Source organism: Panulirus ornatus, chromosome 18 (assembly GCF_036320965.1).
Source record: "Panulirus ornatus isolate Po-2019 chromosome 18, ASM3632096v1, whole genome shotgun sequence".
In the NCBI taxonomy this organism is placed as follows: domain Eukaryota; kingdom Metazoa; phylum Arthropoda; class Malacostraca; order Decapoda; family Palinuridae; genus Panulirus; species Panulirus ornatus.
In genome coordinates, this window is record NC_092241.1 from 1,737,708 (window position 1) to 1,762,120 (window position 24,413).

The 24,413-nt window shown below is 42.1% G+C and overlaps 1 protein-coding gene across 1 annotated transcript in view; it reads left to right on the plus strand.

Annotated features, from left to right (window-relative positions):
* The first annotated feature begins 14,345 nt into the window (after nucleotides 1–14,345).
* LOC139754955 (putative diacyglycerol O-acyltransferase Mb3154c) overlaps nucleotides 14,346–24,413 on the plus strand; it is a 116,708-nt gene continuing 106,640 nt past the window's right edge. The window contains exon 1 of the mRNA XM_071672779.1: nucleotides 14,346–15,882. Within this exon, the coding sequence (XP_071528880.1) occupies nucleotides 14,915–15,882 (968 nt within the window). The 5' untranslated portion in view covers nucleotides 14,346–14,914. The remainder of the gene's footprint in view (nucleotides 15,883–24,413) is intronic.

Genomic DNA, 24,413 nt, shown 5'->3' on the forward strand with positions numbered 1-24,413 from the left:
TACCCATATTTACCCATAATCGAGAATTTACTTTCTTACATTCTATCACATACTCCCACAACTCCTGTTTCAGGAGTATTGCTACTCCTTCCCTTGCTCTTGTCCTCTCACTAACCCCTGACTTTACTCCCCAGACATTCCCAAACCACTCTTCCCCTTTACCCTTGAGCTTCGTTTCACTCAGAGCCAAAACATCCAGGTTCCTTTCCTCAAACATACTACCTATCTCTCCTTTTTTCACATCTTGGTTACATCCACACACATTTAGGCACCCCACTCTGAGCCTTCGAGGAGGATGAGCACTCCCCGCGTGACTCCTTCTTCTGTTTCCCATATATAGATATAGATAGATATGTATATTTGACCCCTGGGGATAGGGGAGAAAGAATACTTCTTACGCATTCCTCACGTCTTCACTAAGAGGTGAAAAACAGGGCAAATGATAGTTGGAGTGAAAGAATACCATTAAGTTTTAGGGATAATATAAAGATGTTTTGGAAGGAGGTATATAAAGTGCGTAAGACAAGAGAACAAATGGGAACATCGATGAAGGGGGCTAATCAGGAGGTAACAAGTAGTGGTGATGTGAGAAGGAGATTTAGTGAGTATTGTAACGGTTTGTTGAATGTGTTTGATGATAGAGTGGCAGATATAGGGTGTTTTGATCGAGGTGGTGTGCAAGGTGAGAGGGTAAGGGAAAATGATTTGGTAAACAGAGGAGGTAGTGAAAGCTTTGCGGAAGATGGTATTGCATTGGAATTTATTTTAAAAAAGTGGGTGAATGTGTTGTTGACTGGTTGGTGAGGATATTCAGTGTATGTATGGCTCATGGTGAAGTGCCTGAGGATTGGCGGAATGCATGCATAGTGCCATTGTACAAGGGCGAAGGGGATAAAGGTGAGTGTTTGAATTACAGAGGTATAAGTTTGTTGAGTATTCTTGGGAAATCATAGAGGAGGTTATTGATTGAGAGGATGAAGGCATGTACAGAGCATCAGATTGGGGAAGAGAAGTGGGGTTTCTGAAGTGGTAGAGGATGTATAGATCAGGTGTTTGCTTTGAAGAATGTATGTGAAAAATACATAGAAAAACAGATGGATTTTTATGTAGCAATTATTGATCTAGAGAAGGCATATGACAGCGCTGATAGAGATGCTCTGTGGAAGGCATTAAGAATATATTATGTGGAGGCAAGTTGCTGGAAGCAGTAAATATTCTTTATTGAACATATAAGGTATATGTACGAGTAGGAAGAGAGGAAAGTGATTGGTTCTCAGTGAATGTAGGTTTGCGGCAGGCGTGCGTTATGTCTCCATTGTTGTTCAATTTGTATATGCATGGGATTGTTAGGGAGGTGAATGCAAGAGTTTTGGAGAGAGGGGCAAGTATGCTGTCTGTTGTGGATGAGAGGGCGTGGGAAGTGTCAGTTGTTGTTCACTGATGATACAGCGCTGGTGGCTGATTCGGGTGAGAAATTGCAGAAGCTGACGACTGAGTTTGGTTAAGTGTGTGACAGAAGAAAGCTGAGAGTAAATGTGAATAAGGGCAAGGTTATTAGGTACAGTAGGGTTGAGGGACAAATCAATTGGGAGGAAAGTTTGAAAGGAGAAAAACTGGAGGAAGTGAGGTGTTTTAGATATCTGGGAGTGGATTTGGCAGCGGATGGAACCATGGAGGCAGAAGTCAGTCACAGGGTGGGGGAGGGGGCGAAAGTTCTGTGAGCTTTGAAAATTGTGTGGAAGGCGAGGACATTATCTCGGAAAGCAAAAATGGGTATATTTGAAGGAATAGTGGTTCCAACAATGTTATGTGGTTGGGAGGCGTGGGCTATAGATATGGTTGTGCGGAGAAGGGTGGATGTGTTGGAAATGAGATGTTTGAGGAAAACATATGGTGTGAGGTGGTTTGATCGAGTAAGTAATGAAAGGGTGAGAGAGATGTGTGGTAATAAAAAGAGTGTGATTGAGAGAGCAGAAGAGGGTGCATTGAAATGGTTTGGTCACATGGAGAGAATGAGTTAGGAAAGATTAACACAAAGAGGATATATGTGTCAGAGGTGGACAAATTGAGAAGTGGGAGACCAAATTGGTGGAAAGCCAAATCAGCCAGCAGCGCTGTATCATCAGCGAACAACAACTGACTCACTTCCCAAGCTCTCTCATCCACAACAGACTGCATTCTTGCCTTTCTTTCCAAAACTCTTGCATTCACCTCCCTAACAGCCCCATACATAAACAAATTAAACAACCATGGATACATCACACACCCCTGCCGCAAACCTACATTCACTGAGAACCAATCACTTTCCTCTCTTCCTACACGTACACATGCCTTACATCCTCGATAAAAACTTTTCACTGCTTCTAACAACTTGCCTCCTACGCCATATATTCTTAATACCCTCCACAGAGCATCTCTATCAACTCTATCATATGCCTTCTCCGGATCCATAAATGCTACATACAAATCCCTTTGCTTTTCTAAGTATTTCTCACATACATTCTTCAAAGCAAACACCTGATCCACACATCCTCTACCACTTCTGAAACCACACTGCTCTTCCCCAATCTGATGCTCTGTACATGCCTTCACCCTCTCAATTAATACCCTCCCATATAATTTACCAGGAATACTCAACAAACTTATATCTCTGTAATTTGAGCACTCACTCTTATCCCCTTTGCCTTTGTACAATGGCACTATGCACGCATTCCGCCAATCCTCAGGCACCTCACCATGAGTCATACATACATTAGATAACCTTACCAACCAATGAATAATACAGTCACCCCCTTTTTTAATAAATTCCACTGCAATACCATCCAAACCTGCAGCCTTGCCGGCTTTCATCTTCCGCAAAGCTTTTACTACCTCTTCTCTGTTTACCAAATAATTTTCCCTAACCCTCTTACTTTGCACACCACCTCGACCAAAACACCCTATATCTGCCACTCTATCATCAAACACATTCAACAAACCTTCAAAATACTCACTCCATCTCCTTCTCACATCACCACTACTTGTTATGACCTCCCCATTTGCGCCCTTCACTGAAGTTTCCATTTGCTCCCTTGTCTTACGCACTTTATTTACCTCCTTCCAGAACATCTTTTTATTCTCCCTAAAATTTAATGATACTCTCTCACCCCAACTCTCATTTGCCCTCTTTTTCACCTCTTGCACCTTTCTCTTGACCTCCTGTCTCTTTCTTTTATACATCTCCCACTCAATTACATTTTTTCCCTGCAAAAATCGTCCAAATGCCTCTCTCTTCTCTTTCACTAATAATCTTACTTCTTCATCCCCCCGCTCACTACCCTTTCTAATCAACCCACCTCCCACTCTTCTCATGCCACAAGCATCTTTTGCGCAATCCATCACTGATTCCCTAAATACATCCCATTCCTCCCCCACTCCCCTTACTTCCATTGTTCTCACCTTTTTCCACTCTGTATTCAGTCTCTCCTGGTACTTCCTCACACAAGTCTCCTTCCCAAGCTCACTTATTCTCACCACCCTATTCACCCCAACATTCACTCTTCTTTTCTGGAAACCCATACAAATCTTCACCTTAGCCTCCACAAGATAATGATCAGACATCCCTCCAGTTGCACCTCTCAGCACATTAACATCCAAAAGTCTCTCTTTCGCACGCCTGTCAATTAACACGTAATCCAATAACGCTCTCTGGCCATCTCTCCTACTTACATAAGTATACTTATGTATATCTCGCTTTTTAAACCAGGTATTCCCAATCATCAGTCCTTTTTCAGCACACAAATCTACAAGCTCTTCACCATTTCCATTTACAACACTGAACACCCCATGTATACCAATCATTCCCTCAACCAACACATTACTCACCTTTGCATTCAAATCACCCAACACTATAACCCGGTCTCGTGCATCAAAACCACTAATACACTCATTCAGCTTCTCCCAAAACACTTGCCTCTCATGATCTTTCTTCTCATGCCCAGGTGCATATGCACCAATAATCACCCACCTCTCTCCATCAACTTTCAGTTTTACCCATATTAATCGAGAATTTACTTTCTTACATTCTATCACATACTCCCACAACTCCTGTTTCAGGAGTAGTGCTACTCCTTCCCTTGCTCTTGTCCTCTCGCTAACCCCTGACTTTACTCCCAAGACATTCCCAAACCACTCTTCCTCTTTACCCTTGAGCTTCGTTTCACTCAGAGCCAAAACATCCAGGTTCCTTTCCTCAAACATACTACCTATCTCTCCTTTTTTCACATCTTGGTTACATCCACACACTTTTAGACACCCCAGTCTGAGCCTTCGAGGAGGATGAGCACTCCCCGCGTGACTCCTACCTCTGTTTCCCATTTTAGAAAGTTAAAAAATACAAGGAGGGGAGGATTTCTGGCCCCCTGCTCCTGTCCCCTCTAGTCGCCTTTTACGACACGCGAGGAATCCGTGGGAAGTATTCTTTCACCCCTATCCCCAGGGATAATATATATATATATATATATATATATATATATATATATATATATATATATATATATATATATATATATATATATATACATATATATATATACATACACATACATACGCACATATACACACACACACACATATACATATATATACATAAGAAAAATGGAAGAAATAATTTAGAAAACTGAAACCTCTAGCTTGAAATGAAATGAAAAAATGAATGTATATATATATATATATATATATATATATATATATATATATATATATATATATATATATATATATATATATATATATATATATATATATATATATATATATAAATATATATAATACGGGAGAGAGGGGCGATTGTGCAATCTGTTGTGCATGGCACACAGCGCTGGTGGCTGATTCGAGTAAGAAACTGCAGAAGGTTGCAATCGAGTTTGGAAAAGTTTGTGAAAGGAAAAAGTTGAGAGTAAATATGAATAAGAGCAAGGTTATTAGTTTCAGTAGGGTTGAGGGACTAGTTAACTGGTGTGTTGGTTTAAATGAAAAAAAAAAATTGGAGATAAAGTTTTTTAGAAATCTGGGTGTTGTCTTAGCGGCGAATGGAACCCTGGGACAGGAAGGAAGTCACAGGGCGGGGAAGGGTGCGAAGGTTCTGGAGCGATGAAGAGTGTGCGGAAGAAGAGAACTTTATCTTGGAGAGCAAAAATTGGCATGTTCAAAGGAATGATAGTGCTAACAATAATATATGGTTGCGAGGCATGGGCTACAGATAGGGTTGTACGGAAGGAGATGCATGTGTTGGAAATGAAATGTTTGAGGACCGTATGCGGTGTCTGGTGGTTTGATCGAATCAGTTATGAGATGATAAGGGAGATGTTTGGAAATAAATAGAGTGTGGTTAAGAAAGCAGAAAACGATGTGTTGAAATGGCTAGGTCATATGGGGAGAATGAGAGAGGAAAGATTGACAGAGAGGATATATGCAAACAATATCTGTGATGACTTTTGTGTGACACATATCTGTCACTGCATACTGTAGGTCAGGAGTCCGTGCTCTGGGTACGGCGACGTCTGTAGGAAAATTAGATTTTACTGTTCATGCCATAGTCATCTCAAATATAAAGTGACATCGATTTGTTCAGGAGGTTTCAGTAGCTTCAACAGGTTTATGGAACAATATATGCAGCTTAACTCTTACTGCAATGATATCTGTACCCACTTCCGCAAGCCGCCACATAAGATCCTCGCAGACAATCCTTCCCCCGGCAGCTCTTCTATGGCTTCCGCACACCATTATACGAGTACGTCTACACTAGTCCACTCATAAATCTGTCAGAATCATCATAAGTAATGTAAACGAATTCGAATGTATTCAGAACCATGTTTAATCATCAAGGTTCTAGAATCATTAAGACTCTATGAAAAAAAATGCTCACAATTCTCTGCTTGTATATCATACTACTGCATTCGGTGTGTTTTACTAGCATTTCTATGCTACTGGAACGATGTGTGAAGGGAAGAATGATAGGAAAGGAAGATCTGTAACAGTATAAAAACATGATGATACATACATATACGATACACACAAACAGTCATATTCTTCATGAGAATTCAATTTTCGTTTTGTCAGCTGAGACGGCACGAGCAACTGGATGCCCTGTCTCATTAACACAATCACAACTACACACACACACACACAGACACACACAGACACAGACACAGACACACACACACACACACACACACACACACATACACACACACACACACACACACACACACACACCAACTCCATTCCCCTACCTTTTCATCATCGCTTTCATTTATTACGGTGAACGCCATCCCCCTGCGTTAAACCATTTAGGTTATCGACTCAGCCCCCTTGCTCAGGCCGGTCCCCACACACCAGACGGAGCTTAAGGCACTGTACACATTGCATATAAGGTCAAGAACTATGTAAGATGTATAAGTGTAGGACGACCTACATCACCTATACCTCCATCACCATCCACCATCATCTTCTCTTAACACCTCCCACATTCCCTTCTTCTCACACTCGCTTTTCTATCCCCCTACTACATTTGTACCCTTCGACCTACACTCCCACCCTCCCATAATCCCTTGCCACCCGAGGCACGGTCTGGATAATCATGGCGTTATACCTAATGATGTTAGAGATGGTCGCTTATGGAAATATCATGACCGTCGCCAGCACGTCTATGAACAATTTAGTGTTAATGCAACGGTGAGTATATGTTGAACAGCTCATTGCCCTTCCGGTCAAATTATGGCTGTAGACTTCTTTGCAAACACACACACACACACACACATATATATATATATATATATATGTATATATATATATATATATATATATATATATATATATATATATATATATATATATATATATATATATATATATATATATATATATATATATATATATATACATATATATATGGATTTGTATATAGCATTTATGGATCTGGAGAAGGCATATGAGAGCGTTGATAGAGATGCTCTGTGGAAGGTATTAAGAGGATATGGTGTGGGAGGCAAGTTGCTAGAAGCAGTGAAGAGTTTTTGTGGATATAAGGCATGTGTACGGGTAGGAAGAGAGGAAAGCGATTGATTCTCAGTGAATGTCGGTTTGCGGCAGGGTTGTGTGATGTCTGCATTGTTATTTAATTTGCTTATAGATGGGGTTGTTGGGAAGGTGAATGCAAGAGTTTTGGAGAGAGGGGCAAATATGCAGTCTGTTGTGGATGAGAGGGCCTTGGGAAGTGAGTCAATTGTTGTTCACTGATGATACAGCGCTGGTGGCTGATTCGGGTGAGAAACTGCAGAAGTTGGTGACTGAGTTTGGTAAAGTGTGTGAAAGGAGAAAGCTGAGAGTAAATGTGAATAAGAGCAAGGTTATTAGGTAAAGTAGGGTTTTGGGACTCGTCAATTCGGAGGAAAGATTGAATGGAGAAAAACTGGAGAAAGTGAAGTGTTTTAGATATCTGGGAGTAGATTTGGCAGCTGATGGAACCATGGAAACTGAAGTGGGTCACAGGGTGGGGGAGGAGGCGAAAGTTTTGGGAGCGTTGAAAAATGTGTGGAAGGCGAGAACATTATCTCAGGAAGCAAAAATGGGTGTGTTTGAAGGAATAGCGGTTCCAATAATATATGGTTGCGAGGCCTGGGCCTATAGATAAGGTTGTACGGAGGAGTTTGGATGTGTTGGAAATGAGATGCTTGAGGACAATATGTGGTGTGAGGTAGTTTGATCGAGTAAGTAATAAAAGGGTAGGAGAGATGTGTGGTAATAAAAAAGAGTGGAGGGAACGAGAAGTGGGAGACCAAATTGGAGGTGAAACGATGGAGTGAAAAAGATTTTGAGCGATCGGGGCCTAAACATGCAGGAGGATGAAAGACGTGCAAGGAATAGAGTGAATTGGAACGATGTGGTATACCGGGGTCGACATGGTATCAGTGGATTGAATCAGGGCGTGTGAAGCGTCTGGGGTAAACCAAGGAAAAGTTTTGTGGGGCCTGGATGTGGAAAGGGAGCTGTGGTTTCGGTGCATTATACATGACAGCTAGAGACTAAGTGTGAACGAATGTGGCCTTTGTTGTCTTTTCCTAGCGCTACCTCACACGCGTGCGGGGGGAGGAAGTTGTCATTTCATGTGTGGCGGGGTGGCGACGAGAATGAATAAGGGCAGCAATTATGAATTATGTATATGTGTATATATGTATATGTCCATGTATGTATATTCAGGTATACGTTGAAATGTATAGGTATATATATGTGCGTGTGTGGACGTGTATGTATATACATGTGTATGTGGGTGGGTTGGGCCAATCTTTCTTTTGTTTCATAGCGCTACCTCCCTAACGAGGGGGACAGCGAAAAAGTATGATATATATATATATATATATATATATATATATATATATATATATATATATATATATATATATATATATATATATATATATATATATATATATATTTATTCTATTTATTTATTTTGCTTTGTCGCTGTACATACCTATACATCTCAATGTACACATATATATACACACACAGACATATACCTATATACACATGTACATAATTCATACTGTCTGCCTTTATTTATTCCCATCGCCACCTCGCCACACATACAATAACAACCCCCTCCCCCGCCATGTGTGCGAGGTAGCGCTAGGAAAAGACAACAAAGGCCCCACTCGTTCACACTCAGTCTCTAGCTGTCATGTAATAATGCACCGAGACCACAGCTCACTTTCCACATCCAGGCCCCACAGAACTTTCCATGGTATACCCCAGACGCTTCACATGCCCTGGTTCAATCCATTGACAGCACGTCGACCCCGGTATACCATATCGTTCCAATTTACTCTATTCCTTGCATGCCTTTCACCCTCCTGCATGTTCAGACCCCGTTCACTCAAATTCTTTTTCACTCCATCTTTCCACATCCAATTTGGTCTCCCACTTCTCCTCGTCCCCTCCACCTCTGACACATATATCCTCTTGGTCAATCTTTCCTCACTCACTCTCTCCATGTGACCAAACCATTTCAAAACACCCTCTTCTGCTCTCTCAACCACACGCTTTTTATTTCCACACATCTCTCTTACCCTTACATTACTTACTCGATCAAACCACCTCACACCAGATATTGTCCTCAAACATCTCATTTCAAGCACATCCACCCTCCTGCGCACAACTCTATCCATAGCCCACGCCTCGCAACCATACAACATTGTTGGAGCCACTATTCCTTCAAACATAACCATTTTTGCTTTCCGAGATAGTGTTCTCGACTTCCGAACATTCTTCAAGGCTCCCAGAATTGTCGCCCCCTCCCCCACCATTTGATTCACTTCCGCTTCCATGGTTCCATCCGCTGCCAGATCCACTCCCAGATATCTAAAATACTTTACTTCCTCCAGTTTTTCTCCATTCAAACTTACCTCCCAATTGACTTGACCCTCAACCCTACTGTACGTAATAACCTTGCTCTTATTCACATTTACTCTTAACTTTCTTCTTTCACACACTTTACCAAACTCAGTCACCAGCTTCTGCAGTTTCTCACATGAATCAACCACCAGCGCTGTATCATCAGCGAACAACAACTGACTCACTTCCCAAGCTCTCTCATCCACAACAGACTGCATACTTGCCCCTCTTTCCAAAACACTTGCATTCACCTCCCTAACAACCCCATCCATAAACAAATTAAACAACCATGGAGACATCACACACCACTGCCGCCCAATCACACCCAATCACTTTCCTCTCTTCCTACACGTACACATGCCTTACATCCTCGATAAAGACTTTTCACTGCTTCTAACAACTTGCCTCCCACACCATATATTCTTAATACCTTCCACAGAGCATCTCTATCAAATCTATCATATGCCTTCTCCAGATCCATAAATGCTACATACAAATCCATTTGCTTTTCTAAGTATTTCTCACATACATTCTTCAAAGCAAACACCTGATCCACACATCCTATACCACTTCTGAAACAACACTGCTCTTCCCCAATCTGATGCTCTGTACATGTTTTCACCCTCTCAATCAATACCTTCCCATATAGTTTACCAGGAATACTCAACAAACTTATACCTCCGTAATTCGAGCACACACTCTTATCCCCTTTGCCTTTGTACAATGGCACTATGCAAGCATTCCGCCAATCCTCAGGCACCTCACCATGAATCATACATACATTAAATAACCTTACCAACCAGTGAATAATACAGTCACCCCCTTTTTTAATAAATTCCACTGCAATGCCATCCAAACCTGCTGCCTTGCCGGCTTTCATCTTCTGTAAACCTTTTACTACCTCTTCTCTGTTTACCAAATCATTTTCCCTAACTCTCTCACTTTGCAAACCACCTCGACCAAAACACCCTATATCTGCCACTCTATCATCAAACACATTCAACAAACCTTCAAAATACTCACTCCTTCTCCTTCTCACATCACTACTACTTGTTATCACCTCTCCATTAGCCCCGTTCACTGAAGTTCCCATTTTCTCCCTTGTCTTGCGCACTTTATTTACCTCCTTCCAAAACATCTTTATGTTCTCCCTAATATCTAATGCTTCCCTCTCACCCCAACTCTCATTTGCCCTCTTTTTCACCTCTTGCACCTTTCTCTTGACCTCCTGCCTCTTTCTTTTATACCTCTCCCACTCATTTGCATTTTTTCCCTGCAAGAATCGTCCAAATAATCTTACTTCTTCATCCCACCACTCACTACCCTTTCTAATCAACCCACCTCCCACGCTTCTCATGCCACAAGCATCTTTTGCGCAAGCCATCACTGCTTCCCTAAATACATCCCATTCCTCACCCACTCCTCTTACGTCCTTTGTTCCCACCTTTTTCCATTCTGTACTCAGTCTCTCCTGGTTCTTCCTCACACAAGTCTCCTTCCCAAGCTCACTTACTCTCACCACCCTCTTCACCCCAACATTCTCTCTTCTTTTCTGAAAACCCATACAAATCTTCACCTTCGCCTCCACAAGATAATGATCAGACATCCCTCCAGTTGCACCTCTCAGCACATTAACATCCAATGTGTATTAACATCCAGTGAGTATTTTGAAGGTTTGTTGAATGTGTTTGATGATAGAGTGGCAGATATAGGGTGTTTTGGTCGAAGTGGTGTGCAAAGTGAGAAGGTTAGGGAGAATGATTTGGTAAACAGAGAAGAGGTAGTAAAAGCTTTGCGGAAGATGAAAGCCTGCAAGGCAGCAGGTTAGGATGGTATTGCAGTGGAAATGATTAAAAAAGGGGGCGACTGTGTTGTTGATTGGTTGGTAAGGTTGTTTGATGAATGGATGACTCATGGTGAGGTGCCTGAGGACTGACGGTATGCTTGCATATTGCCATTGTACAAAGGCAAAGGGGATAAGAGTGAGTCCTCAAATCACAGAGGTATAAGTTTGTTGAGTATTCTTGTGAAATTATACGGGAGGGTATTGATTGAGAGAGTGAAGGCATGTACAAAGCATCAGATTGGGAAAGACCAGGTGATTTCAGAAGTTTGCTTTGAAAAATGTATGTGAGAAATACTTAGAAAAGCCAATGGATTTATATATAGCATTTATGGATCTGGAGAAGGCATGTGACAAGAGTTGATAGAGATGCTCTGTGGAAGGTATTAAGGATATATGGTGTGGGGGTAAGTTGTTAGAAGCAGTGAAAAGTTTTATCGAGGAGGTAAGGCTTGTGTACGAGTAGGAAGAGAGGAAAGTGATTGGTTCTCAGTGATTATTGGTTTGCGGCATGGGTGCGTGATGTCTCTATGGTTGTTTAATTTGTTTATGGGTGGGGTTGTTAGGAAGGTAAATGCAAGAGTTTTGGAACGAGGGGTAAGTATGCATTCTGTTGTGGAAGAGAGAGCTTGGGTAGTGAGTCAGTTGTTGTTCGCTGATGATACAGCGCTGGTGGCTGATTCGGGTGAGAAACTGCAGAAGCTGGTGACTGAGTTTGATAAAGCGTGTGAAAGAAAGAAGCTGAGAGTAAATGTGCATAAGATCAAGGTTATTTGGTAGAGTAGGGTTGAGGGACAAGTCAACTGGGAGGTAAGTTTGAATGGAGAACAACTGGAGGAAGTGAAATGTTTTAGATATCTTGGTGTGGATTTGGCACCTGATGGAACCATGGAAGCGGAAGTGAATCATAGGGTGGGGGAGGGGGCGAAAGTTCTGGGAGCGTTGAAAGATCTGTGGAAGTCGAGAACGTTATCTTGGAAAGCAATAATGGGTATGTTTGAAGGAATAGTGTTTCCAACAATGCTATGTGGTTGCGAGGCGTGGGCAATAGATACAGTTGTGCGGAGGAGGGTGGATATGCTGGAAATGAGATGTTTGAGGATAATATGTGGTGTAAGGCTGTTTGATCGAGTAAGTAATGATAGGGTAAGAGAGATGTGTGGTAATGAAAAGAGTGTGGTTGAGAGAGCAGAAGAGGGTGTTTTGAAATGGTTTGGTCACATGGAGAGAATGAGTGAGGAAAGATTGACCAAGAGGATGTATGTGTCAGAGGTGGAGAGAACGAGGAGAAGTGGGAGACCAAATTGGAGGTGGAAAGATGGAGTGAAAAAGATTTTGCGTGATCGGGGCCTTAACACGCAGGAGGGTGAATGTCTTATAAGGAATAGAGTAAATTGGAACGATATGGTATACCGGGGTCGATGTGCTGTCAGTGGATTGAACCAGGGCATGTGAAGCGTCTGGGGTAAACCATGGAAAGTTTTGTGGGGCTTGGATGTGGAAAGGGAGCTGTGGATTCGGTGCATTATACATGACAGCCTTTGTTGTCTTTTCCTAGCGCTACCTCGCGAACACATTTCATGTGTGGCGTGGTGGCGACAAGAATGAATAAGGGCAGACAGTATGAATTATGTACATGTGTATATATGTATATGTCTATGTGTGTATTTATATATGTATACGTTGAGATGTACAGGTATATATATGTGCGTGTGTGGACGTGTATGTATATATATGTGTAGGTGGGTGGGTTGTGCCATTCTTTCGTCCGTTTCATTGCGCTACCTCGCTGATGCGGGGGACAGCGAGAAAGTATCATAAGTAAATGAATATATATATATATATATATATATATATATATATATATATATATATATATATATATATATATATATATATATATATATATATATATATATATATATCTTTCTTTTTCTTTCATACTATTCGCCATTTCCCGCGTCAGCGAGGTAGCGTTAAGAACAGAGGACGGGCCTCTGAGGAAACATCCTCATCCAGCCCCCTTCTCTGTTCCTTCCTTTGGAAAAAAAAAAAAAAAAAAAAGAGCATATATATATATATATATATATATATATATATATATATATATATATATATATATTGAAAAGGATCATAATGTTATGCGTGACCAAGATATTCCTTTGAGTACACGGGGAAAATGAAACATGATAAGTTCCCAAGTGCACTTTCGTGTAATAGTCATATCATCAAGGGAGACAAAAGAGAGAAAACGCCATTTGACAATCACATGTTTACCAAATGGCGTCCTAGCTTCGTCTCTTCGATGTATATCAGCTGACTTATATTTCTCTCTTTTGTCTCCCCTGATGATGTGATTATTACACGAAAGTGCACTTGGGAACTTTTCGTGTTTCATTTTTCCCGTGGACTCATAGGAATATATATATATATATATATATATATATATATATATATATATATATATATATATATATATATATATATATATATATATATATATATATATATACCCTTCGGAGGTATATAACTCCGTGTTGTACCGTTAGATTCGGTAAAATGCTATATGCTGGTTATGTGCGCCCGTTGGGAAATGACCGGTGTAGACCCCGTTGCTCACCAACGTGAGACGAAAGGTATTCCAGTACTAAGTATTCGAATAGTTATTTCCTAACAGTCAGGCCCAGAGCCTAGCGGTAGATTTCCGCTTGTTGCACAGGGGTCGCTGGTTCTATCCTGGCTGTTGGAGGTTTGTTTGATATATATATGTATATACATATTTCTATATTATTACTATTATAAGAAAAGAGCTACGAGGGTTGATATACCATCTTTGGTTTTACTGGAATACTTGTCTTTACCCTCATCAATGCCTATAAAAAAGGATTATATACATATATCTATATCATGAGTTTCTGTTTAAAGTTAAAATGGGCCACTAAGTATATATTCTTATAAAGCCCCAATGTGAGATGAAAAATCGATATAGAATGACGTAACATTTATAATGAGTAGATTACATTAAAGCTTGACTTAAGAAAATTGCAGAGGTAATATTTCCTTGTCGAGATTAAACTTTACAGTTTATGATGAACATAGTTATGATGTTACGGGGACTAGAATATAGATGAAGCTGGAATCATTCATCATTACTCTTTTGTGTAAGGGGATAAGTGGACAGGGGAATACTGTATCGGAAATATATCAGTCAAATAGAGCAACCAAAGAGGCAGGGGTTCTAAACAAATAATTCACTTGGCTTATAATCCACGATAATCCCACCAAATCATGATCCACTCTCAGCTCGTCCCCTAGACACGTAATATAATCTTGTTAACCCTCCAGAGTGTCTCTCATCCCCCCTGCCCCCTCCTCCCGAAGCTCTCCCCGCCCCAAGAAAGGTGTTGTGGCGAGGCTGGGAAGCGGTGGCAGTAAGTGCTGGCCGTGCCACCCTCGGCGACGGAGCTGTGCCGCGAGACACTCCCACGCTGAACAATAACGATATCATGTGCTGGCCCATGTGCCCGAGGCTCATGTGACGGGAGAGTACCAGGTCTCTCTAGCCCAGGTCGCTGTGTTGTAACAGCATATGCTTGCGTTGTAACTAACAAGGATCGTTTCTGGGTGTTCACTGTAACTATGAGTTTGTGGAGTGGGTGGTGGTGTTGGGTAGTAGCTGTGAGTCAGAGTGTGGTGGGCGTGACCATAGTTGTGGCAATGCTGCCACTGGTAGTGCCCGTGCTCATCCTGCTGTGGGTATGGCGATTCCTAGCACTGCTCTTGGTGCGGGGAATCCACGGTCACGGGGCGCACGTAGCTTCGGGAATGGAGGCGCTTTTTGCGCTCGATTCCGCCGGTGCGCGGGCAGTAATTAGTGCGGCAGCTGTTCTCCGAGGGCAGGTGAGTGTGGCTGCAGTTAGAAAGATCATAGCTGAGCGCATCACCGATGCTCGCGACGAAAGCGGCCGCTTCAGACACCCGAAATTCAGACAGGTCGTGGAAAAACGATGTGGCGTGGTCGTGTGGATGTGGGCGGACAACTTCCATGTGGACAGTCACGTGCGTCAGCTGCAGGTGAACTGCCGTCCACGATTATTCCAGGATGAGAACGATGTACTAAATGAAATGAGCGCCCGTACCAACCTTCCCTTCGTGCGCGGCCAGGCCAGATGGGAGGTGCTCCTTGCGCCGTTGAAAAAGTTTGACACTTCTAAGAACAGCGAAGAAGAATGGACACACACGGTAGTGTTAATGAGGCTGCATCATGCCTTAGGAGATGGGCGCTCTGTCGTGGGCCTCATAGTAACGGCTCTTGTCGACCCACCCATGCCTGATCCCCGACCCTCACTTGTGGCCCGCCGCTCCTGGAGTGGGTGTGCTGGCCGCTACGGCCGCCTCCTGTGGGCCTTTACAAACCTTCCTTGGGTCGTTATAAGGGTACTGACACGGGGCGACTCCTCGCTCCTGCACGGCTGCAAGCTGGACGGTGAAAAGTTCCTGGCCTGGTCTCCTCCACTCTCCTTGGCTGCCGTCAAACGAGGACGTGCCCTGGCTGGTGTATCGGTCAACGACCTCCTATTAGCAGGCCTCTCAGGGGCGCTCTTTAGGTACATGTCCTAATATTTGGCGAAACAAGTGTAGTTCGGAAGTATTGAACGTGTTATGGGCATCTGGAAGGGATGACTGACAGACCTGGTGAAGTGAGGAGTTACCAAGGTGGAAGGACGTGCGGAAGACGAAGTATGTTGGTTTTTCTTCCCAAACACAGACACACACACACACACACACACACACACACGTCGCTTTAAAGAATATCAGAGATAGTGTTCAAAAGGTTAGAAAAAGTATGATGCTTACCCTCCCACTCATAGAAAACATTTAATGGCAATGAAAAAGTTCATATATATTGCCACAAATGAGCCGTAGAGATTTTCATTGTGCATTTCTTCACTCTTAAAGATGGATCCACTGTTCGGTATCCTATCGTTTATCAAGGTAGAAAACAACTTTTCTTAAACATTTACGAGACATATCAACAAAAAATACCCGTTATAGCATTAACATTGATAAATTAATTGTTCTACTGAAAATGTTAATGCACAGTGGAAAATATACAAGTATATATATATGTATATATAAATATATATACAACATCCAAACCTCCAACAGCAAGGATCGAGCCCCTGATCCCTGTGCACCAGGCGAGAGAGCTACCGCTAGGCTATGATCGTCCATAGCGGTAGCGCTCCCGCCTGTTCCATAGGGGTCCCGTGTCCGATCCTGGCTGTTGGAGGTATGTATGTTACATGAAAGTGCGCGATCGTATGCACTTTGTTCGTATATATGTACATATATATACACATAAACATATATATCTATTTATCATACTTCGTCCCGCGTTAGCGAGGTAGCGCAAGGAAACAGATGAAAGAATGGCCCAACCCACCCACATACACATGTATATACATACATGCAAATATATAACATTGTTGGAGCCACTATTCCTTGAAACATATCTATTTTTGCTTTCTGAGATAATGTTCTGGCCTTCCACACATTCTTCAACACCCACAAAACTTTCACTCCCTCCCCCACTATATTGTGACTCTCTTCCGCTTCCATGGTTCCATCCGCTGCCAAATCCACTCTCAGATATCTAAAACACTTCACTTCCTCCAGTTTTTCTCCATTCAAATTCACCTCCCAATTGACTTGTCCCGCAACCCTTGCTCTTATTCACATTAACTCTCAGCTTCTTCTTTCATACACTTTGCTAAACTTAGTCACCAGCTTCTACAATTTCTCACCTGAATCAGCCGCCAGCGCTGTATCATCAGCAAACAACAACTGACTCACTTCCCAAGCCCTCTCATCCACAACAGACTGCATACTTGTCCCTCTTTCCAAAACTCTTGTATTCACCTCCCTAACAACCCCATCCATAAACATACTAAACAACCATGAAGAAATCACGTACTCCTGCCGCAAACAGACATTCACCGCGAACCAATCACTTTCCTCTATTCCTACTCGTACATATGCCTTACATCCTCGATAAAAACTTTTCTCTGCTTCTATTAACTTACTATATATATATATATATATATATATATATATATATATATATATATATATATATATATATAGTCACAGTGGTGCGCGTGATCTGGTATATGTTGATCACGAAGGAGAAAATGAAACACGTTAAGTTTCCAAGTGCACTTCCGTGTAATGATCGCATAGTCATGGGAGATACAAGAATGAGACAAGATGAAGAACAGTCCGGTGATATACAAGGAAGAGACGTAGCTTAGACGCCATTGGTAAACAAGCGTTACTGGATGGTGGTGTTTGGGTTGATTTTGTTTGCGTCTGGCACAATGGCTATGGGAAATTTTTATCATGTGGACAGGAAAGGGAACTGTTTACAAGTTTTGCCGACGGCAAAGCTATCCAGTTTGTACAGATGTTTAATAATATTAATAATATTAATAATATTGTCATGACTTTTAACATATTTAAACAAAGTACCTGATTCTTGTCCTGTTCTTATACTACACTTATGTTGCTTAAGTCTAATATAAAGATCCTTACCAGTCTGCTCAACATGAAATTAGAGCTTTTACAAGGGGTTCTGTAAATACAACCAGCAGAATTTTCTTGTGAGTTTTTGATTAAAATTTTCTTTGAAGAATCTTTACTACTGAAGGCTACATTCATTCCCTCTAAAGACTTTAAGCAATCTGGCAAGTAATGTAAAGTTGTCACTAAAAGGGAGAACTAAAAGATTTTTGGTATCAAGGGGAGGTTTAAGTTTAACTCTATACAATTATTTCTTTGTCAACTTGAAGGATTTCTTAGATGTATCTAATAGAATATATCTTCTTAAGCTCATCATCAATAGATTCCGGACTGCATACACGTAATGCCCTAAGAAACATCGACAGAAATGACGATAGTTATACTCTGTCCATGTTGGGCTGAGTATAATGAATATAAGAACAAGCATTGGTGGGTTTTCTATATATGCTAAACTTAAACATGATTCTCTGACAGTCCCCAGTATTTCATCAGTACTCATATACCTCATCGGTACGAAAGTAAATTCTAGAATGATTTGGACAAAATTGAAATTGGATGGAGAGAGATGGGTGATTATTGGTGCTTATGCACCTGGTCATGAAAAGAAAGATCATGAGAGGCAAGTGTTTTGGGAGTGGGTACTGAGTGTGTCAGTAGCTTTGATCAACGAGACCGAGTATTAGTGATGGGTGATTTAAATGCGAAGGTGAGTAATGTTGCAGTTGAGGGTATAATTGGTGTACATTGGGTATTAAGTGCTGTAAATGGAAATAGTAAAGAGCTTGTGGATTTGTGTCCTGAAAAAAGACCGGTGATTGGGAAAACCTGGTTTAAAATGAGAGATATACATAAGTATAAATATATGAGTAGGAGATATGGTCATAGGGCATTATTAGATTACGTGTCAATTGATAGGCGTATAAAAGAGACTTTTGGACGTTGATGTGCTGAGAGGTGCAACTGGAGGGATCTCTGATCGCTATCTTGTGGAGGCGAAGGTGAAGATTTGTAGAGGATTTCAAAAAAGAAGAGAGAATGTTGGGGAGAAGAGAGTGGTGAAAGTAAGTTAGCTTGGAAAGGAAACTTTTGGGAGGAAGTACCAGGAGAGAGTGGGTGTAGAATAGGGAAAAGGTGAGAGCAGATGACGTGGGTGAGGAATGGGATGTATTTAGGGAAGCAGTGATGCCATGTGCAAAAGACGCATGTGGCATGAGAAAGGTGGGAGATGGGCAGATTAGAGAAGGTAGCGAGAGGTGGGATGAAGAAGTAAAGGTGTTAGTGAAAGAGTAAAGAAGCGTTTGGACGATACTTATAAAGATAGAGTCCAACTGACTGGAATATGTATAAAGGAATGCGGCAGGAGATCAAGAGGAAGGTGCGAGGGTTAAAAAAGAGGGCAAATGAGAGTTTGGGTGAGAGAGTATCATTAAACTTTAGGGAGAATAAAAAGATGTGAAGGAGGTAAATGGTGTGCGTAAGACAAGAGAACAAATGCGAACATCGGTGAAGGGGGCAAAGGGGGAAGTAGTGACAGGTAGTGATGAAGTGAGGAAGAGATAGTGCGAGTATTTTCAAGGTTGTTGAATGTGTTTCATAACAGAGCGGCAGATGTAGGGTGCTTTGGTCAGGAGGGTGAGAGGATCAGGGATAGTGATTTCGTTAAAAGAGAAGGGGTAGTGAAAGCTTTGCGGAAGATGAAAACCGGAAAGGCGGTGGGTTTGGGTGGAATTGCAGTAGAAGTTCTCAAGAAAGGAGATGTGTGTGTGTGTGTGTGTGTGTGTGTGTGATGTTGATTGACTGGTAAGGATATTCAATGTATGTATGAATCATGGTGAAGTGCCTGAGGATTGGCATGTTATATGGCTAATAGTTCTTAAGAGTATAACGTGTGAGCGCTAAGCTGCTAAAAGCGGTGAAAAGTTTTTCCAAGAATACAAGGCATGGGTACGAGCAGAAAGAGAGGAGAATGATTGGTTTCCAGTGAAGTTCGGTCTGCGGCAGGGGTGTGTGATGTCCCCATGGTTATTAAATTTGTTTATGGATGGGGTGGTTAGGGAGGTGAATGCAAGAGTTTTGGAGAGAGAGTCGAGTATGCAGTCTGTTGGGGATGAGAGAGTCTGGGAAGTGAGTCAATTGTTGTTTGTCAATGATATATCATCGACTCCTTGCTGCTGCACATTAGCCTTCTAGTTTCCCCGTTATCTTTGTCGTTTATATGTATATTTCTGGAGTTGTTCTCAAAGTATACCTGAATTTATGAAATACTTTTGTAAACGACTTCGAATGCATCTATAGTTTTAGTATTCACTACGTCTGACGGTAACTTATTCCAGTGCTCAACACACCTATAGGAAAAGAAGCTTTTCCCAAGACCGTAATACATCTTTTAGCCATGAGTCTTACTCCATTTGTCCTTGTGACCGTATGTTCTTGTATTTCGAAAAGATGCTTGTGTATATATATTTTATTTTTTTTGCTTTGTCGCTGTCTCCCGCGTTTGTGAAGTAGCGCAAGGAAACAGACGAAAGAAGTGGCCCAACCCACCCCCATACACATGTATATACATACACGTCCACACACGCAAATATACATACCTATACATCTCAATGTACACATATATATATACACACAGACACATACATATATACCCATGAACACATTTCACACGGTCTGCCTTTATTCATTCCCACCTCGCCACACATGGAATACCATCCCCCTCCCCCTCATGTGTGCGAGGTAGCGCTAGGAAAAGACAACAAAGGCCCCATTCGTTCACACTCAGTTTCTAGCTGTCATGCAATAATGCCCGAAACCACAGCTACCTTTCCACATCCGGGCCCTACACAACTTTCCATGGTTTACCCCAGACGCTTCACATGCCCTGATTCAATCCATTGACAGCACGTCAACCCCGGTATACCACATCGATCCAATTCACTCAATTCCTTGCCCGCCTTTCACCCTCCTGCATGTTCAGGCCCCGATCGCACAAAATCTTTTCACTCCATCTTTCCACCTCCAATTTGGTCTGCCACTTCTCCTCGTTCCCTCCACCTCCGACACATATATCCTCTTGGTCAATCTTTCCTCACTCATTCTCTCCATGTGCCCAAACCATTTCAAAACACCCTCTTCTGCTCTCTCAACCACGCTCTTTTTATTTCCACACATCTCTCTTACACTTACATTACTTACCCGATCAAACCACCTCACACCACATATTGTCCTCAAACATCTCATTTCCAGCACATCCACCCTCCTGCGCACAACTCTATCCATAGCCCACGCCTCGCAACCATACAACATTGTTGGAACTACTACTCCTTCAAACATACCCATTTTTGCTTTCCGAGATAATGTTCTCGACTTCCACACATTCTTCAAGGCTCCCAGGATTTTCGCCCCCTTCCCCACCCTATGATTCACTTCCGCTTCCATGGTTCCATCCGCTGCCAGATCCACTCCCAGATATCTAAAACACTTTAGTTCCTCCAGTTTTTCTCCATTCAAACTTACCTCCCAATTGACTTGACCATCAACCCTACTGTACCTAATAACCTTGCTCTTATTCACATTTACTCTTAACTTTCTTCTTTCACACACTTTACCATACTCAGCCACCAGGAGTGCAAGGAATAGAGTGAATTGGAACGATGTGGTATACCGGGGTCGACGTACTGTCAATGGATTGAACCACGGCATGTGAAGCGTCTGGAGTAAACAAATGGAAAGTTCTGTGGGCCTGGATGTGAAAATGAGCTGTGGTTTCGGTACATTATTAAATGACAGCTTGAGACTAAGTGTGACCGAATGGGGCCTTTGTTGTCTTTTCCTAGCGCTGCCTCGGACACATGAGGAGGGAGGGCGTTCTCATTTCTCCCCTGTCCCCAGGGATAGGGGAGAAAGAATATTTCCCACGCGTTCCTCACGTGTCGTAGAAGGCGACTAAAGAGGACGGGAGCGGGTGGCCAGAAGCCCTCCCCTCCTTGTATTTTAGCTTTCTAAAGCGGGAAACAGAAGTAGTCACGGGGAGAGTGCTCATCCTCCTCGAAGGCTCAGATTGGGGTGTCTAAATGCGTGTGGATGTAACCAAGATGAGAAAAAAGGAGAGATAGGTAGTATGTTTGAGGAAAGGAACCTGGATGTTTTGGCTCTGAGTGAAACGAAGCTCAAGGGTGAAGGGGAAGAGTTGTTTGGGAATGTCTTGGGAGTAAAGTCAGGGGTTAGTGAGAGGACAAGAGCAAGGGAAGGAGTAGCACTACCCCTGAAACAGTTGTGGGAATATGTGATAGAGTGTAAGAAAGTAAATTCTAGATTGATGTGGGTAAAACTTAAAGCTCATGGAGAGAGATGGGTGATTATTGGTGCATATGCACCTGGGCATAAGAAGAAAGATCATGAGAGGCAAGTGTTTTGTGAGCAGCTGAATGAGTGTGTTAGTGGTTCTGATGCACAAGACAGGGTTATAGTGATGGGTGATTTGAATGCAAAGGTGAGTAATGTGGCAGTTGAGGGAATAATTGGTATACATGTGGTGTTCAGTGTTCTAAATGGATATGATGAAGAGCTTGTAGATTTATGTGCTGAAAAAGGACTGGTGATTGGGAGTACCTGGTTTAAAAAGCGAGATATACATAAGTATACGTATGTAAGTAGGAGAGATGGCTAGAGAGCGTTATTGGATTACGTGTTAATTGATAGGCATGCGAAAGAGAGACTTTTGGATGTTAATGTGCTGAGAGGTGCAACTGGAGGGATGTCTGATCATTATCTTGTGGAGACGAAGGTGAAGATTTGGGGTTTTCAGAAAAGAAGAGAGAATGTTGGAGTGAAGTTAGTGGTGAGAGTAAGTGGGCTTGGGAAGGAGACTTGTGTGAGGAAGAACCAGGAGAGACTGATTACAGAATGGAAAAAGGTGAGAACAAAGGAGGTAAGGGGAGTGGGGGAGGAATGAGATGTATCTAGGGAAGCAGTGGCGGCTTGTGCGAAAAATGCTTGTGGCATGAGAAGTGTGGAAGGTTGGCAGATTGGAAAGGGTAGTGAGTGGTGGGATGAAGAAGTAAGATTACTAGTGAAAGAGAAGAGAGAGGCATTTGGACGACTTTTGCAGGGAAAAATACAAATGAGTGGGAGATGTATAAAAAAAGAGGCAAGAGGTCAAGAGAAAGGTGCAAGAGGTGAAAAAGAGGGCAAATGAGAGCTGGGGTGAGAGAGTATCATTAAATTTTAGGGAGAATAAGAAGATGTTTTGGAAGGAGGTAAATAAAGTGCGTAAGACAAAGGAGCAAATGGGAACTTCAGTGAAGGGGGCTAATGGGGAGGTGATAACAAGTAGTGGTGATGTGAGAAGGAGATGGAGTGAGTATTTTGAAGGTTTGTTGAATGTGTTTGATGATAGAGTGGCAGATATAGGGTGTTTTGGTCGAGGTGGCGGGCAAAGTGAGAGGGTTAAGGAAAATGATTTGGTAAGCAGAGAAGAGGTAGTAAAAGCTTTGCGGAAGATGAAAGCCGGCAAGGCAGCAGGTTTGGATGGTATTGCAGTGCAATTTATCAAAAAAGGGGGTGTCTGTATTGCTGAGTGGTTGGTAAGGTTATTCAATGTATGTATGATTCATGGTGAGGTGCCTGAGGATTGGCGGAATGCTTGCATAGTGCCATTGTACAAAGGCAAAGGGGATAAGAGTGGGTGCTCAAATTACAGAGGTATAAGTTTGTTGAGTATTCCTGGTAAATTATATGGAAGGGTATTGATTGAGAGGGTGAAGGCATGCACAGAGCATCAGATTGGGGAAGAGCAGTGTGGTTTCAGAAGTGGTAAAGGATGTGTGGATCAGGTGTTTGCTTTGAAGAATGTATGTGAGAAATACTTAGAAAAGCAAATGGATTTGTATGTATCTATATGTATTATGGATCAGGAGAAGGCATATGATATAGTTGATAGAGATGCTCTGTGGAATGTATTAAGAATATATGGTGTGGGAGGCAAGTTGTTAGAAGCAGTGAAAAGTTTTTATCGAGGATGTAAGCATATGTACGTGTGTGAAGAGAGGAAAGTTATTGGTTCTCAGTGAATGTAAGTTTGCGGCAGAGGTGTGTGATGTGTCCATGGTTGTTTAATTTGTTTATGGATGGAGTTGTTAGGGATGTGAGTGCAAGAGTTTTAGAAAGAGGGTCTAGTATGCAGTCTGTTGTGGATGAGAGAGCTTGGGAAGTGAGTCAGTTGTTGTTCGCTGTTGACACAGCGCTGATGGCTGATTCATGTGAGAAACTGCAGAAGCTGGTGACTGAGTTTGGTAAAGTGTGTGAAAGAAGAAAGTTAAGAGTAAATGTGAATTAAAGCAAGGTTATTAGGTAGAGTAGGGTTGAGGGTCAAGTCAATTGTGAGGTAAGTTTGAATGGAGAAAAACTGGAGGAAATAAAGTGTTTTAGATATCTGGGAGTGGATCTGGCAGCGGATGGAACCATGGAATCGGAAGTGAATCATAGGGTGGGGGAGGGGGCGAAAATTCCGGGAGCCTTGAAGAATGTTTGAAAGTCGAGAACATTATCTCGGAAA